This window comes from Hermetia illucens, chromosome 5 (genome assembly GCF_905115235.1).
Source record: "Hermetia illucens chromosome 5, iHerIll2.2.curated.20191125, whole genome shotgun sequence".
Lineage (NCBI taxonomy): Eukaryota > Metazoa > Arthropoda > Insecta > Diptera > Stratiomyidae > Hermetia > Hermetia illucens.
The window spans coordinates 27,544,011-27,559,577 of NC_051853.1; the positions used below are offsets into that span (position 1 = coordinate 27,544,011).

General features: G+C 41.9%; 1 protein-coding gene across 4 annotated transcripts in view; it reads right to left on the reverse strand.

The window, feature by feature from the left end:
• LOC119656676 (rho-associated protein kinase 1) overlaps positions 1 to 14,519 on the reverse strand; it is a 49,786-nt gene extending 35,267 nt beyond the window's left edge. For all 4 annotated transcript variants that reach the window (XR_005250070.1, XR_005250069.1, XM_038063160.1 and 1 more), the window contains exon 1: positions 13,755 to 14,519. Coding sequence is in view for 2 of the 4 variants with exons in the window: in XM_038063160.1 (XP_037919088.1) it covers positions 13,755 to 13,813 (59 nt within the window). In the remaining 2 variants the exon portion in view is untranslated. The remainder of the gene's footprint in view (positions 1 to 13,754) is intronic.
• Between the last annotated feature and the right edge of the window lie 1,048 nt (positions 14,520 to 15,567).

Sequence of the window (15,567 nt, forward strand, 5' to 3'; positions counted from 1 at the left end):
TATCAATTTTGATGGAACTCAAGTATGTCTAATCAATAATGAAAAATGCGTAGGAACAGAATAAGCTGGATTAATCTGAGAAATGGTTCACATCTTTCCCGCATGCTTCGGTGTGGTAGTTGACATTAAAGCAAAAAGGGAAAGCTTCTGACGAAATCTGATCGGCCAAAAGAAAGGAATTTGAAGCATTTACAGCAGGACTATCTACTTTTATCCAAAATCCGAAATTTACCGCGGTGTCATTCACCCTGTCATCTGTCAACCTCGCGGAAATGGAGACGGAGATGTTTCATTTTACCAGTGATGTAACACGCTATCATCACGACCGCAATGAGGACGTTCGCAATAGATATGGGGTTGCAATCAGCATGAAAAAATGTTGAGAAAATCATCTTCGTTAGTATAGTCATGTAATTCGCGCAGACGAGAACTCTAGCTTGAACATCCAAATGCAGGGCGATTAGTATAACAGCGATGATTGAGGGGTTAGAGCGCCAGCCTCTCGATTTCATTGCCCTAGGTTCGAATCCTATCTGTCATAGATATTTGCTGGTGGCTTTGTGTTCAATGGTGTAAGCTTATACACTGCACCTCATTAACTGTAATTATAATGAAACGGAAGCGATCTCGCTGTAAAATAAAATAGAAACAAAAGAACCAAAAACAAAAACTGCGAATATCCTGTACTTCAGTGTGATAGAACAGATATTTTCAGATTTTTTAGCCAATTTTTTTTGACCTGTCACATTCAGACTCGTAAAACTGAACAAAAGTACGCCAATTAACATAGCCAAGAAGCTGTAAATCAACCATCAAGTCAAGAGGCAGACTAAAACGGTCGGATTTCACTGATGCGGATATGCGGAAAGATTCTCCATTAATAGAGCACAAAGTTTCTATTGCATTTGATAAGCCAAAAAAAAAACCTCTTCAATTATGACGAATCAGGGCTACCATTAATAAGTAGATATAAAGTTGTTAATCAAATAAAAACTGAATGAAAGCTGAAAGCTGCTCCGCCCAGGCATAGTATTGCCCATCTTAGCACGATTTTTAAAGGCAAACATTTCAAACCGAAGTTTGAAAATGAACTCCAATGGGAAGTAAAATCGCATGTACCTAAAATCAGAATACATTACCTCGGAGCTATTTCTGCAACATTTAAGCAAATGTATATGCCTCCAAAAACTCCAGGAAGGAACAATCTTACCTTGGAAGATCATCATATGTTAGTCATTATGATCCGCTTGAATTGCTTGAATGCGATAAAAGAAATGATGCGACATTGCTATACTTACCACCCCATACGACTCATACATTACAACCACTCAACAAGATATTCTATTGTTCGCACCATCTAAAGCGTACTGGTTGAAAAAAATGCAAAATCAGGAGATGCCAAGTAGGATCACTTATTGAAGAAGTCTAGGATTTTACAACATTGGGAAATTCCACATTCCAAATTCCATTTGTCTATCCAGATTTCCTGTTTACTGTATCTGCTTGAAAACTGGGTGAAAGCTGAAATTGCGGCCATTACCCGATTGGGGTATTTTAATGGTTGCATTTTGCACAATTCCGTTAAAAAATCGCGGTAGTCGTCTCCCCTCAAAAAGGTATAACGTCTCAAAAGGTGGGTATTTTGATATCATCACCCCCATTCCCTGGGAGAGAGGAAATAAGAAGGGTGGAACGTATGTTGTAAATCGCAGTGATAGTAGCCCCTTTTGAGGCGTGGCAAGTTTTTATGGAGTTGAAGCCGCCGCGAGTTGTCATCATGGCTACACAAGGAAACTCTCTCTTCCTATTACTCGTGCTTATAGGCTCTAAGCGCCCCGGTTCAACGGAGGAAACCGGCAACGTAAGCCGTTCCGTGCGAGTCTCGCAAGGGCCAAGGATGTTGAAATGAATGGTGTGGAAGCGCTTGGTCGACCGAGGAAACACGCCTACTTCCTTTTTTACGTGCTTGTTGATTTTACACTTCTGGCACGCGATACATTGTCTGGTCCAAGAGTTTACGTCCTTCTTCTGGACGGCCAGAAGTATTTTCCAGTAACTAACCGGTTCGTCGTCCTGATGCTTGGGTGCGCAAAATCGTGTACTATGAGAAATACTTCCTTGCGAAAATCGGCCGGAATAAATGGCATAGGTCCCTTGTCTGAAGTCTTACAGAGTAAGTACGAGATTCAGCCGAAGATAGAAAACTCCTTGAACTTGTATTTGAAGTTTGCGCTCAGGCTCTAAAGCTCTGCGTCGTCTTTCTGAGACCAGGGTGGGGTTTTGACCTCCGAGATTCGAGACAAAGCATCCGCAACGACACCTTGTCTTTTCCAGATGGATGTCGCAAGTAAACCCTCCAGGGAGAAGCGGAAGTATTATATTTAATGTAGAGGTACGCGGCGAGTAGCGGCGATTAGTTTAGTTTAACATGCCCAAGAACCTTCGCAGATCCTTCACCGTGGTTGACAGCGGAAAGCTTTTTATCTTTTCAACCTTATCTGGGTCTATGTTACTCCCCGAACGGAGATAGAGTTGGCAAAACTAGATTTGCCTCGACGATGTCAAACTACCCCACTTTCTATCTTTAAGGGTCTGATCGCAACCAATTTCCATCGGGGTTGCGGGTAGTGGAATTCCCACTTCTTCCTACAATGACATCGCCGCCAACTTCAGAGATATGGTTGAAAATTCAACCTTTACCGAAGATTAAAGTAAAGAAAAGTGGAAAAAGAAACTTAAGTGAATCTACCCCAAATAGCTGACGATAACGACTACCAGCTAAAAGAGTTAGAATCATCGATGAAAATTTTGTTAGTCTCTACCTAGAAGAACAAGTGCATCAATCACTCTTCCTTTTCTTCCGAGAAAAAGAACTACGCGAAAAAGACAAGAGGAAGACAGAGATGCCAAAGAAAAATACGAAGAGACCCATAGAAGAGAAAAAGGTTAGAGTTCAAACTTGAAGTAAGACAAGACTCATTCCTAGAACAGACCCAACTAGAGGGTTTGAAAAAAATAAAGATCTTAAAATCTGCTCAAAGAAAGTTAATATTATATTACTACACTTTCGAAATTTATTTGAAGCCTCCCTCCCTCTCTCCTCTAAAACTCGTCCCACGAAAACGAAATTTGCAGTAGAAGAGAAAGAAAGAAAATGCTATCAATATTAATGAAGTTATCGTCAATCAAAGTTGTCTTTTTCGTATGATTTTTCTGCATGCCAAGGCACCATAGGAAGTCACTATCAAATTAAAGTGAAAAGTCCGAACAATAAATTCCTGTATACTCGACGACCGTCCAAAAAAAACAGTAGTTCATGAACTAGAAAGAAGGAATAAGTCGCTCTTAGGACTTCCACTATACAAAACTACCTAAACTACCTAAGCAAAAAATATGTCATTCTCTGCCTGCGCAAAGGTTCACAGTTCCAAACTTTTCACCAAAACTAATGTCAACATGCATAATCCTTTCTGAGAAAAGTTTATATGGTAGACAGACAAACGGACAATCAAATAGACAATGAACGAATAGGCTTTGTTTTCCACAAAACGATTCCCCTAAGGGCCAATGGAATTAAACCTCAAACGAAACATTGGTCCCACAAGCTATTTAACCTGATCCTCCAGTACCTCTTCAAGAAAATGACCTTACCTGGCACCACAGGTACACTGCCTATGAGGGTCATGTAAAGTCAATAAACGAAGACCAATTCGCGAGGTTTTAAGGGTACAGCTCAAGTAAATCAACTGCAGAGAAACCCAAAGAGAAGATGAGAGGATCCAACAAACCAGCGGCAGATGTTCTCACTTAGGGAGACGCGGTTGTTAGATGGTGGTAACTGCAGAAAATATATTACTTCTCATGCACAGAAATATATAATCCGTCCTCTGCCTGGATACTTAAAAGCAACCGCAAAAGATGCATCTAATATTTTTTTTCAAAGGCAAAAAGTTACATATTCAAGAACTGGGGAACAGTTTAGTCGGATTGTTTGAGCCACTGAAGAGGAAATAACCAGCTACAGAATATTGAAATAGCATTTACTTTGTCTACATTCAAAATGCTTACAACTCCACTAATAGGTCTTTTTCCTATCCAAAACTACGTAAACTTCAAATACAATAGATTTTATGAATATGCAGGTGTGCCCCAATTTTAGAGACAAATCGCCGTAATAGAAATTGGAATCAGTTGAAAACCCACAGCTATGTTTTCACATTCTGAGAGCAACATCTAAATATTCAAACACGTAAAATTTAATGCACCATCATCACTTTCAACTGAAGTGCGAATATATGTATGTCACCCTAGCCAATGCCTCAAATTTCGTAGTTTCGAAGCAATATACGACTACTTTTTGACGTGAACATTTACTCTCCAAGTGTTCAGTTGCCTCTTCTACACAAACAAAAACCAGCTGAATTAATTAATATGAGAATAATAACTTTTCTATTGATATGACAAAAAAATTTGAAAATGTTTCAAATGATCTCAAGGTCAAAGAAGAACTGATTTTCTGTGCAATAAATTTCACCATGAAAATTATTTTATGTTTTTTGGAGCCTTGACGCAGAGCGACTGTAAAATATCTTGTGATAATCGGAGTCAAAAAATTAATTTTCCGTCTTTAACTTCTTCCCTGCAATTGAAATCCACTTATTCTTTCTGAATAGCCTTAAATATTGTTAGGATTGCCTCCGTCAAAAATGGCTATAACTTTAGATGGAAGCGCACGGACTAACGATGACAAAGACTATTGGAGCGGAAAGAAGAAAAACATTTCACTTTTCGAAGTAGATGAATGTTGAAGCACCTGGGAAAGTAACTATGAGAACTAAAAGCTCATCATCTTTCTGGCATTATCGTCAACATCATGGAGCTACCACAACATAATTTGCCACCAGGTACGTAGAAACTCCGCCATAGCATGCTGAGGGTTTGAGGCAACATACTTTGCACTATTCTCAGCAAAACAAAAATAAAATGCTGAGATCAGGATTAGAGATAAATAAAGTATAGTTGGAGCTATTCCACTATGCTAAATCCTACCTGAGCTTTCTTGGTGACAGGTCTCGCGACGGGCCGACCAAGAAAATACATCCAACGCCATTAGAAACAACCTGATCGGATCGAGTAACAAGCAAGTAACAAACAACAAAAATGCTAGGGCGTCCACCTCAATCGACGCAGCAGGACGGGTCCTGTTGTATAGACGGCCCGCATCAGAACATTAGTTAATTAGTCCGAGCAAAACAAATACGTGTCTGCACCCTAACTGGAGAGACTGAGGACCTCGCAAGAGCCCTTCGGAAAAGGCGAAAAAGGGGGTCACCAAGAGAGATAAGCGGTACATCAACCGAGATACTTGGCTTTGGAATGACAATGTTGAAATGTGTCCGTGAAAAGAAACGCCTCTACCACAAATTTCTCGACGATAAAACGCTCGCCAATTGGTAATTTATAATAATGCCAACTGGAAAGCAAAGAAAGCGATCGCTGCCTCCCGAGCGATCCATTACAAAAATGTTTACGATAAACTGGACATTCGTCATGGCGAGAAGGATCTGTATCGACTTGTCAAAAACCGACACCAACGCACACAGAATATCGAACAGTACTTTGTTTTCCGATCGTCAAGCCGCGACGGATAGATGGCGAGAATTTTTCAAGCAGATTTCAACTTAAGAATTTGTTCGTCCTCCACTTTCACAATCATTGCCGACATTTGGATCAATTCCACCTATCAGCGCAACTAAAGTCAAAAAAGCAATAAAACGAAAGAAATCGAGGAAAGCAACAGGGCCTGACGATATCACATCTGAGCTCTGAAAAGCGACACTGTCACATGGGACATACACCGCCCAGCGCCCCATACACTGACTAATGCAAATGTTTTTCTAGCGTCTAATAGCAAAAATGATCTTGAGCAACTTGTCTCAAAAATGAAATGGTCGTCTCATACAATAAGGTCTCAGATTAAATCTGAATAAAACTAAATTTTTGACGACCGATCCCCATGAAACAGGCACAATCGTTGCCAACGGCAGTGACCTGCCCAAAATTGAGCGATTTAAATACCTCGGGTGAATGCTATCAACTAATGGAGAACTGGGTATGAAATTCCTTCACGCATTAACGCAACCTCGATGAAGTGGCCTTCCACAACTGGTGTTCTTTCTGATCGACGTATCAACGAACGTCTCAAATCTAAAATTTACCGCAATGCCGTCCGTCTTGTCGCTCTATATGGTTCTGAGTATTGGCCGACTATAAAGGACAATGAAAGGCGTCTTGCGGTAATAGAGACGAAGATGTTGCATGGCGTGACATGTTTTGACCACATCCGAAATGAGGATATCCGCGGCTGATATGGGGTTGCACCGAGCGTAGAAAAACTGCAAGAGTGGCGTCTTCGATGGTATAGTCAAGTAATTCGCGCCAACGCGAATTCACTTGCCAAGATTGGTTTGATGTGTCCGGATAGCTGAGTAATGCTGTCGTACGGAAGGTCGCGGTTCAAATCTCACTGGTGACAGTGGGATTTCTATCGTGATTTGTCGTCGGATACCAGTCGACTCAGTTGTGAATGAGTACCTGGGTAAGAAACAACGGTGGCTTGATACGCTAGATGGGGATTTAGAAGCCTCGCGATTGCATTTGATAGAACCAAATGGCCAAACCGATCACGACAAACCGACCCCGCTTGCGAACGGGACAAAGGCTGAAAAAAAAGAAGTACATAAAAGAGCTAACTATAGTTCGTCTTCTAAAGATATTTGGGACCCAAACAGCTGTCGTCATCTGCGAGAGCCCATTTCTTCTGTTTTATATTTTTAATTCATGATCAGCGTAGGCATAATATCAACACTTATCATTTTATCCTACATATCAAAAGATCTCATAGCTAGGAACAACTTTTCACTTCATTTTAAGTTCACGACCATATCTTACGGATCCTTTTTAAATGCTTGAGTTATTTCCCATATCATTATTGACTCATGCTTTCTTCACTACCTGACGAATTTTGTAGTTAGAGAACTGTAGATAGAAACTCATCAAACGATGTCTACATTATTTTTTATTTAGTTTCCGTTGCATGCTGATGCCCACTGTAGCAGACGTGCCCAAATATCAAGGACTTTTTCGATTATAAATTTACACCCTTTGAGCTACACAAAAAAAAAATTAATCAACAACAAACCGTCAAGTTGAAATTCACAATTCAAGAGCAGAATGGGGAACTGATGTGATAGAGATTCTTTCATCCCAAAGAGTGAACTAGTAACTACTTTGATTTGAAGTAGATATAGTTCCAGCCAAGTGGAAGTTTATCCAAATGTGAATTTTAGACAATACACAATATTTACTTTGAAACTTTTACTATTTTGTGGCTATTCGCTTATTTTTTACTTTCTCATAAAAATGTATCTCATGTAATCCGATTCCTCCACTTTCGTTGACATTCTCCGTTAAGGAGTCATAATTGCTACGCTTTCCCCTTTATTATTATGCTAAGGAGAAGTCACACCGCGTCCTTAAAAAACTAATGTGCCCCTTTTACTGGTTATAATGTACATTTAACTATAGTACTTCAAGTAAGTGCTTCAAGTATAACCGTTAGAAATTTTAGTATATTTAGTATATCTAGTATTAAATGTTCTCCTAGGTGCCTCGACCTATTTTGCACAACTGCCGGACACTGTCCGAGAACATGTATACAGATTTCAGCACACTCCGTACAGAATCTGCGGGCAGTGTTCGTAGATATCCCCAATGAGAATTCCCACTCTTCTTGGCGAGGTCTATGCAGTCCTTTGTGCGATTGGGTTCGTATCCCCTAATTAACACCTTGGACTGCTCCATTACTGCTAGACCCGCCCAGTATAGTTCCCTCAGCTGTTTCCGATTCCACAGAAGGCTTCTGGCCCATCCGCTGCCTTATTGCCTTCCAACCCAATATACCCTGGAACCCAGAGTATCCAGATCTTATTGAACGACACTCGTCTTCCAGATTAATTTTTGGTCTAGCTTGCATGTTAAAGGAGTGAAAATGAGATCCCAGTTTATAGTCGTCAGAGCTGAATTTAGACTTTCAAAATTTGCCTTTCCCGTCCATCCCCGGACAGAGTGGGAAATTTATAAATGGGAAGGGGGAGATTCCTTCTATTCAATCCCGATTAAAGCTCGTGGCGGTCACCCCTTTAGAAAGAAGTGGCCCCTTCAAAATGGAGTTTTTATCCCAGTAAAGTTCGAATTCTCAATCGTAACAGGAAGGGAAGGCCCTTTGTCAGTCATTTAAGAAATTGCGGGTGTCGCCTCCTTAAAACGTTATGGCGCCCTAAGGTACAGATATTTCCATGTCGAAACAATAAGGTTCAACTTTGAACCCTACCCAGCAGGCTGAAAGGAAGTTATGAAGGGAAAATCAGAAAGTCTTCCCTACCAAACCCCACTGAAAAATCACGGCGGTCATTCCCCTTAAAAAGTCGTGACCCTTGAAATGGGAATCTTTGGAATCATGGAAAAGTTTGATTTGTCAGCGCCACTCGGGAGGGAGAATGGCAGGGGATAAAGAGGGTATGCAGCGGAAAGACCGTTATTGGTTGCGGCAGTTGCAAGCAGTACCTTTTTTGTTTTCCTTACATGCCCTCTTTATCCTCTCTCCATACGGGAACGTGGTTGACAAATCAAACTTCACTATGATGATATCAAAACACTCTCCATTTGCAGCGACATAATTTTTTAAAGGGGGTGACCACCCGATTCCTCAACGAAGTTCAAAAGAAAAGACTCCCGCTTTACTGTTCCTACTCTTCTTTGTCCCTGTGGTGTTAGAGTTCAAAATCAAACCATACCATTTTTACAATAAAATAGCCCGACTTTGGAGCACCATGGCTTTTTAAAGGGGGTTGCCACCACAATTCTTTAACGGGATTAGAATGGAAGTTTCCTCTTTCTTGTATATTCATTCCCCATACTTTCCCCTTCATAATTCTCCATAATTTTTAAAGAGTATGACCGCCACGAATTCTCATCGGGTTCACCAATCCTAGTTTTCGTCAGATCTCCTCCGTCCCCTTTATAAAAATACCATAACCACTCCCGGGGATGGGGTTCAAAATTCAACCTTTGCCATGAGAGTTTATGGCGATCAAAGTGCTGTGGCCTTCTCAAAGCAGGGCAATCTGTGATAGCAGAAGAGCGAATCATCTAGCCAAGTTTAATTAAAGAGCAACCGCTTGGTTTCTAGACCTTCCACATTTTGATAAGAGAATTTCAAGGTAATAAACAATTCATTTATGTTGGTCGGCGTTCTTCTAGTGAGGTTTGAGGCGGTCAAAGGGTAGTATAGGTCCTAGGGCGAAACGTGGATTGGTACTTACGATGGAGCATAAAACGTGGAAAACGCCTGCTGAACCAATACCAACGGCTCTTCTACCAAACCTTATCTCCACGTGGTGATCGCTGGTAATCCTTCGCTAATGAAAAACTGCAGACTGCTGGTATCGGCTTTGAAAATATAAGTGAAGTCATTCACAACAAAGCTTTCCGTAACACCCATAAGAGGGAAATGGATGCCGCAATAACCGCAGCTAACAGATGTCCTGTAGACGGAACATCAAGAAACGATCTTCAAAACCACCTAAAGGGCGTTATCATTGATACGGCCACAAACATACTTGGCTCCAGTCACAAGTCGGAAAGAAAAAAGAAAAGTCGGAACGGATGGTTCGATGATGAATATAAGCTAGCAACGAAACGGAAGAATGCTACATGCCAAGTGATGTTGCATTCTCAAAGAACGTGGGCACGATCAGAGACTTATCACGAACTCGAGTAGAGAAACGATTTCACAGACGGGAAAGGAAGCCTGGGAGAACCAACAAGTCTGTGAACTCGAAAAATATAGGGAGAAACCGCACCAGGCGCAGAAGTTTTACTAACAAGTCAACAGGATGAAGTCTTATACACCTCAATGCTCATCCAGCCGAAAAAAGAGGGAAATCAGATTTCCGACCGAATGGGCATATTGGAGCGATGTGTTGACTATTTTGATGAACTGCTCAACAACCAAAATATCCGCGGGTCAAATCAAGCGCACGGTTGTTGGCTGTCAACAGAGTCTATTTCAGCTTACATACCTTTTTTGCTCGAAAAGCTCTTACTGTACAAGACTATGATCCCGCCAGTCCTTATGTATTCCTCGGACACCTGGGCTCTTAGCAAGAAAAATTACAAACTCTTAGCCGTGTTAGAGAGAAGAATCCCCCGAAGAGTTTTTGACCCCCTGCGGGGCTTTTGACCCCCTGAGCGGGTCACCTAATCCGTATGGATGTAGATGATCCAGTCCGGAAAGTCTATAAGGGCAATATCTATGGCAGACCCCGCCTGAAATGGAGCGATGGCGTAGGCTCTTAGGGCAAACGGGGTGTCTGAAATTCCTAACGCAGACCTAGATCGGATACCGGTTGTTACGCCGTCGATGATGATGAAGATTTAATGAAAACCTCCTAGAGTTCAAACATGAGAAAGGCGCAGGATATTAGAGAGTTTCGCTTTTAATGAGCCAAAATAGAATTGCTTTGGTGACGAATATACTACTGTGATCAAAGAGTAAGGTGAAATTGTCATTTAAAACTCCCGGGCATTAGGAAGGCAAGTAAATTTTTTTTCCTAGGTTGGTGGGACTGGCCAGGCGTCTGTTTGTCAAAAGGTTTAATTATCTCCGAGTTACACGTGTTTTTGTAAACAACCAAAAGTGAATTTTTTGATTTTTACAATGAGTGATTTTGTTGAGCAAAGAACTTGCATCAAATTTTGTTTGCGGAACGAATATTCTTGTGGCGACATGTTGAAAATGTTGCGGAAGGCCTTTGGTGATCAAACTATGGCACGAAAACATGTTTATAAGTGGTACAACGAGTTCAAAGCTGGCCAAGAACGCGTTGAAGACCAACCGCGCTCTGGACGACCATCAACGTCTATTGACAAGGGCCACATCCAAAAAATCAAAGATTTGGTGCTTGAAATTGATTGACAATTAGAGACCTCGTTGATTGTGAAGGATGTTTTGTGTCTCAAACGTGTCAAGTCTCGATTGGTGCCAAAATCACTAAATTTCTTGGAAAATGCATTGGGGCGTGCATTGGTTCTCCGCGACTTTTTTCATCATTCCGAAACCACCGTATTCGAATGGCTATTCAGCAAACTCAAAAGGCCAATGCGGGGACGCCGTTTCGACACGACTGAGGAGATAAAAACCGAATCGAAGAAGGTCTTGAAGGCTATACCGAAAAAAGACTATTCCCACTGTTTCCGGGACTGGAAAAGGCGTTGGCAAAAGTCCGTTTTATCGGACGAGGATTACTTTGAAGGAGATGAAATTGATTTGGAAGAATAGATACTTTTTGATCACAGTAGTATTATAGTAAAAAATAATATACTGTGCGAAGTATTTTGAAATCAAAAGTAGATTTCATCAACAGTCATCATTTTTCCACACGCATCAATGTTTGTCCACAAACACTATTAGTCAGTAAAATTCTAATCCCTCTCTCATCGTCTCATCGTCTTCCCAAGGTAGAAATAAATAAATAGCTAAAACGATCGGCAAATGCGCCGTTTATGCATTAATATAATCACGTAGCATTAATTCTGCAGGCGGTAGCCGCAAGCCTGATGTCACTTGATGATTAAATGCTGTTTAAACTCTATTCAAAATTTGAAAGTGCGGTGACCTCAACGCAAACAAAGTTAAGGCTGCTCCCCTCTTACATTCCACCCGTATTGATATCTAAAACTGGTTTTAGGTAGCGAAAAGCCAATGTCAGAGCCTCAAGCATAAGTCAAGTCATTCTTAGTCAATCATTCAACTTTAAATCAGTTTATCCTAATCTTTAAAGAAAATATCCTCGGTTACTGTTGTGACTGGATACCACTTATGACTGCAATGAGCGCAGAGTTGTGTCGGTCAAGAAAACGAATATGAGTTCTTCTAAGTTTGTAGGCCAATTTCGTACTATTCACATCACTTTAGGTGTATCCTGTCCGAGTTAAAGAATAGCCTAGTGATCGTGACCATATTCTTATAGCATATGGATATTGCTGATGTCCCTACCGCAAATTAGATTTAAAATTCCCTGTGCCGTCTCAACAAATTGGTATTTGCCTCTATGCAGTTTGCGCCTTTGCGGATGGCTTGGTGTAGTGAGAGCTTTAGGTATTCGAAACGGAAAATCAACATTCAAATAATTTTTTTGCATAGAGTGGATGCCAAATATCTATGGCTTGGCTGTTAATGAGGGTCAGAATCAAATCAGAACAAAAATTTCGCGCAAATGTAATACCGAACCTATCGCCACGAAATTATATTCTTTAAGAAGCTTCAAGGCTGCAAGCCTAAGTTCAAATTGAAGAACTTCTGAAGCTATAGATGAAAAATGAAAAACTCAAACATATTTTGACAGAGCTGCCAAACTTTAGGATGCCTGACTGAAGGTTTGCTGATTCCATTTCAAACCATGTAGCAACCAGTGATTTTCCACGACGAGCCCCTAACATAGAATTAAGTCCTAGTTCTTCCAAACAAAGCTGGGGCTGACTAGGGACAATAGATATTATCTAAGTGTCACAAAAAGAGTTGAGAAATAAGAACTGGCAATGTTGCGAGAGAAGTAGAAATTGTTTCTTCTTAAAATACACGAATTTATCAATTCAAATATAAAATTAAGGTTCTGAGGATAATCCTTCATTAGACAATGAGGCAAAAAACAAATTCCAGTTTCTCTTGAAACCAATACGGAAATATGGACAGTGACTAACGGACTTCCCCAACTACAATTAAAACCTGCCTCCGTCTACGCAATTTGAATATCATTTAAAGATTTGACGCTCAAAGTCCAGCGATCGACATAGCTAATCACTGTGAACTTGTGCTTGCGATAATGAGAGAACTTCGAGGTGTTGACTGATATGTCTTCGCACGGCATTTCTGCAAGAGAACGATGACTCAATGAATGGACATTATTCTATGGAAAATTTTGCATATACAAATGTTGTTTGACGAAGTGATCTCCTCGTAGCCAAGTGGTTGTGAAATGAAATGGAAATGAACTGAAATCCATCAACACCTGAATCCATCGCTTTGTCATCCTCTCCGGCTCCTACGCTACCAAAAGTATTTACAAACACTCCACCCGGCCAGATACAAACGATGAAATCATAGCACGGAAATGGGGAATCAGAGCAGATATGATGTGTCCCCATATTTCAGCCGTGGCAGAGCCGCAGCTCCTGAACAGATGCAGCGCACGCCAGCCGACCCAAGGCGAAATTACCAAAGCATCACCCCCACGGAACGATAATAAAATGATAAGCCTGCACTGGGCGAGCGGAGATGTTCTGGCGACAGAAGAAAACAAAGAGATTCTTGTTTTGATAAAACGAAGACACCCAGGCAAACAAACAGGCACTCGGGCGTATGACACGCTCTGCCGCACGATTCTGTTTCAAATTCGCCCAGGAGACGAGCCAACTTTTCCCAGGTTATCGCAGCAACGAATAGTTGGCTCGGCCACTTGCGGTCGACGAATATCGAAAAATCGCTGACACTTGTAGAAGCAGCAGCGGCGGCGACCGCCCGTGTCTTGTGACAGTTGCACCGAGCTCGAAAATGACGGGCGGGCGCCGCCGAGCCTCTTCAATGCGCTCAGCACTGGAAATTCGGAACTGACTTTCGATTTGCAATCTCTTACCTCATTTTGCGATCGGCGTCAACGACTCCAGACATTTTACTCGGCGGTGGCGGCGGCATGAGGCTCTCCGGCAGCTGCTGGCCGTACACAATCTCCGCGAAATTCCACACTTAATTCCTTCCCGTATGAGATCACACCAACGTTCGCTGATGACAATGACTCCGACTGCCGCTCCGCTGCTGTCGTCGCTGTCAAAATCTTATCATAGTTTTTCCTCACCTTGCCGACGATCGCGACGGCTGTGTTTTTTCGAAAAGCGGCCACTTTCCCACGTCGCATTCAAATCAAATGCCATGGAATCACCGAAAGGCCACTTAGTGACATCTTCCCGTAGGGAAAAACGCCCGGAAAATTCTCCCACGGGGGCTATTACGCGATTAGCACAGCCGAAACGAATGATTCAAGTTGGTTTGCCCGCTTCCAAGGTGTTTTTGGCAAAAGGTGGGTTCACCGTTGGACACAATTGATACAAGAAATGTCAAGAGCCCGGGGGCAGGATGGAGGAGCGGTGCGTGTCACACACAAGAGCCACAGGCAGGAAGGAAACGTCGCGACGGCCACACACAATTTTCTAAGCTAAATTGTAGACTCACGGCACATCCAAACATCACACTTCTATCGCGAGATGCCGCAACACCCGTTCCTTATCACACTTGCAAATAAATAAAAGGCAGAAATTAGGCCGAGAACTGTGAAAAACCACGAAAAATAATTCACGACTTTTCGCGCATCCGAAAAAAGACATAACACTCACACACAGTGCACCGCGCCGATGTACGGATTGCGCTACCGCTTCTTTGTGCGATTGTGTGCGAGACGATTCATTTGAAATTCAGGCTGGGCAATGTTTCTGATGAAAAATTCCAGGAAAATTTTCGAGCAGTTGGGATTCTACGAATTGTGCAGTTTTTGAACCACTTGTTGTCGAATTGGCAAATGGGAATTGGATTTTTCAGTTTATGAATGACAAAATATCATTTTCCACTAGGATTAGCTGAGGCTTATAATCATACTTTCTCAATTTTGAAGTACTAGCTCTTCCGCCTTAACTCTTTGTATTCATCATCATCATCAACGGCGAACAAACGGTATCCGGTCTACGCCTGCCTTAATAAGGAACTCCAGACATCCCGATCTTGCGCCGAGGTCCACCAATTCGATATCCCGAAAAGCTGTCTCGCGTCCTGACCTACGCCATCGCTCCATCTTAGGCAGGATCTGCCTCTTATTCTTTGTTTACCATAGATATTCCCGTTATAGACTTTCCGGGCTGGATCGTTTTCATTCATACGGATTAAGTGACCCGCCCACCGCAACCTATTGAACCGGATTTTATCCACAACCTGACGGTCATGATATCGCTCATAGATTTCGTCGTTATGTAGGCTACAGAACCCTCCATCCTCATGTAGGGTGCCAAAAATTCTTCGGAGGATTCTTCTCTCGAACGCGGCCAGGTCTCCGAGGAATACATGAAGACTGGCAAAATCATTGTCTTGTACAGTAAGAGCTTTGACCCTATGGTGAGACGTTTCGAGCGGAACAGTTTTTATAGGCTGAAATACGCTCTGTTGGCTGCCAACAACCATGCGCGGATTTCATCATCGTAGCTGTTATCAGTTGTGATTTTCGACCCTAGACAGGGGAAATTATCAACGGTCTCAAGGTTGTTGTTTGTTGTTGTTTGTATCATGTCTCCTATCTTTATTCTTCCCGTTTAACCAGTGCGGTTTGATGTTGTTGATTGGTTGGTTTCCGGTGCTGACGTTGCCAGCATATATTTTGTCTTGCTTCCATTAATGTGCAGCCCAAG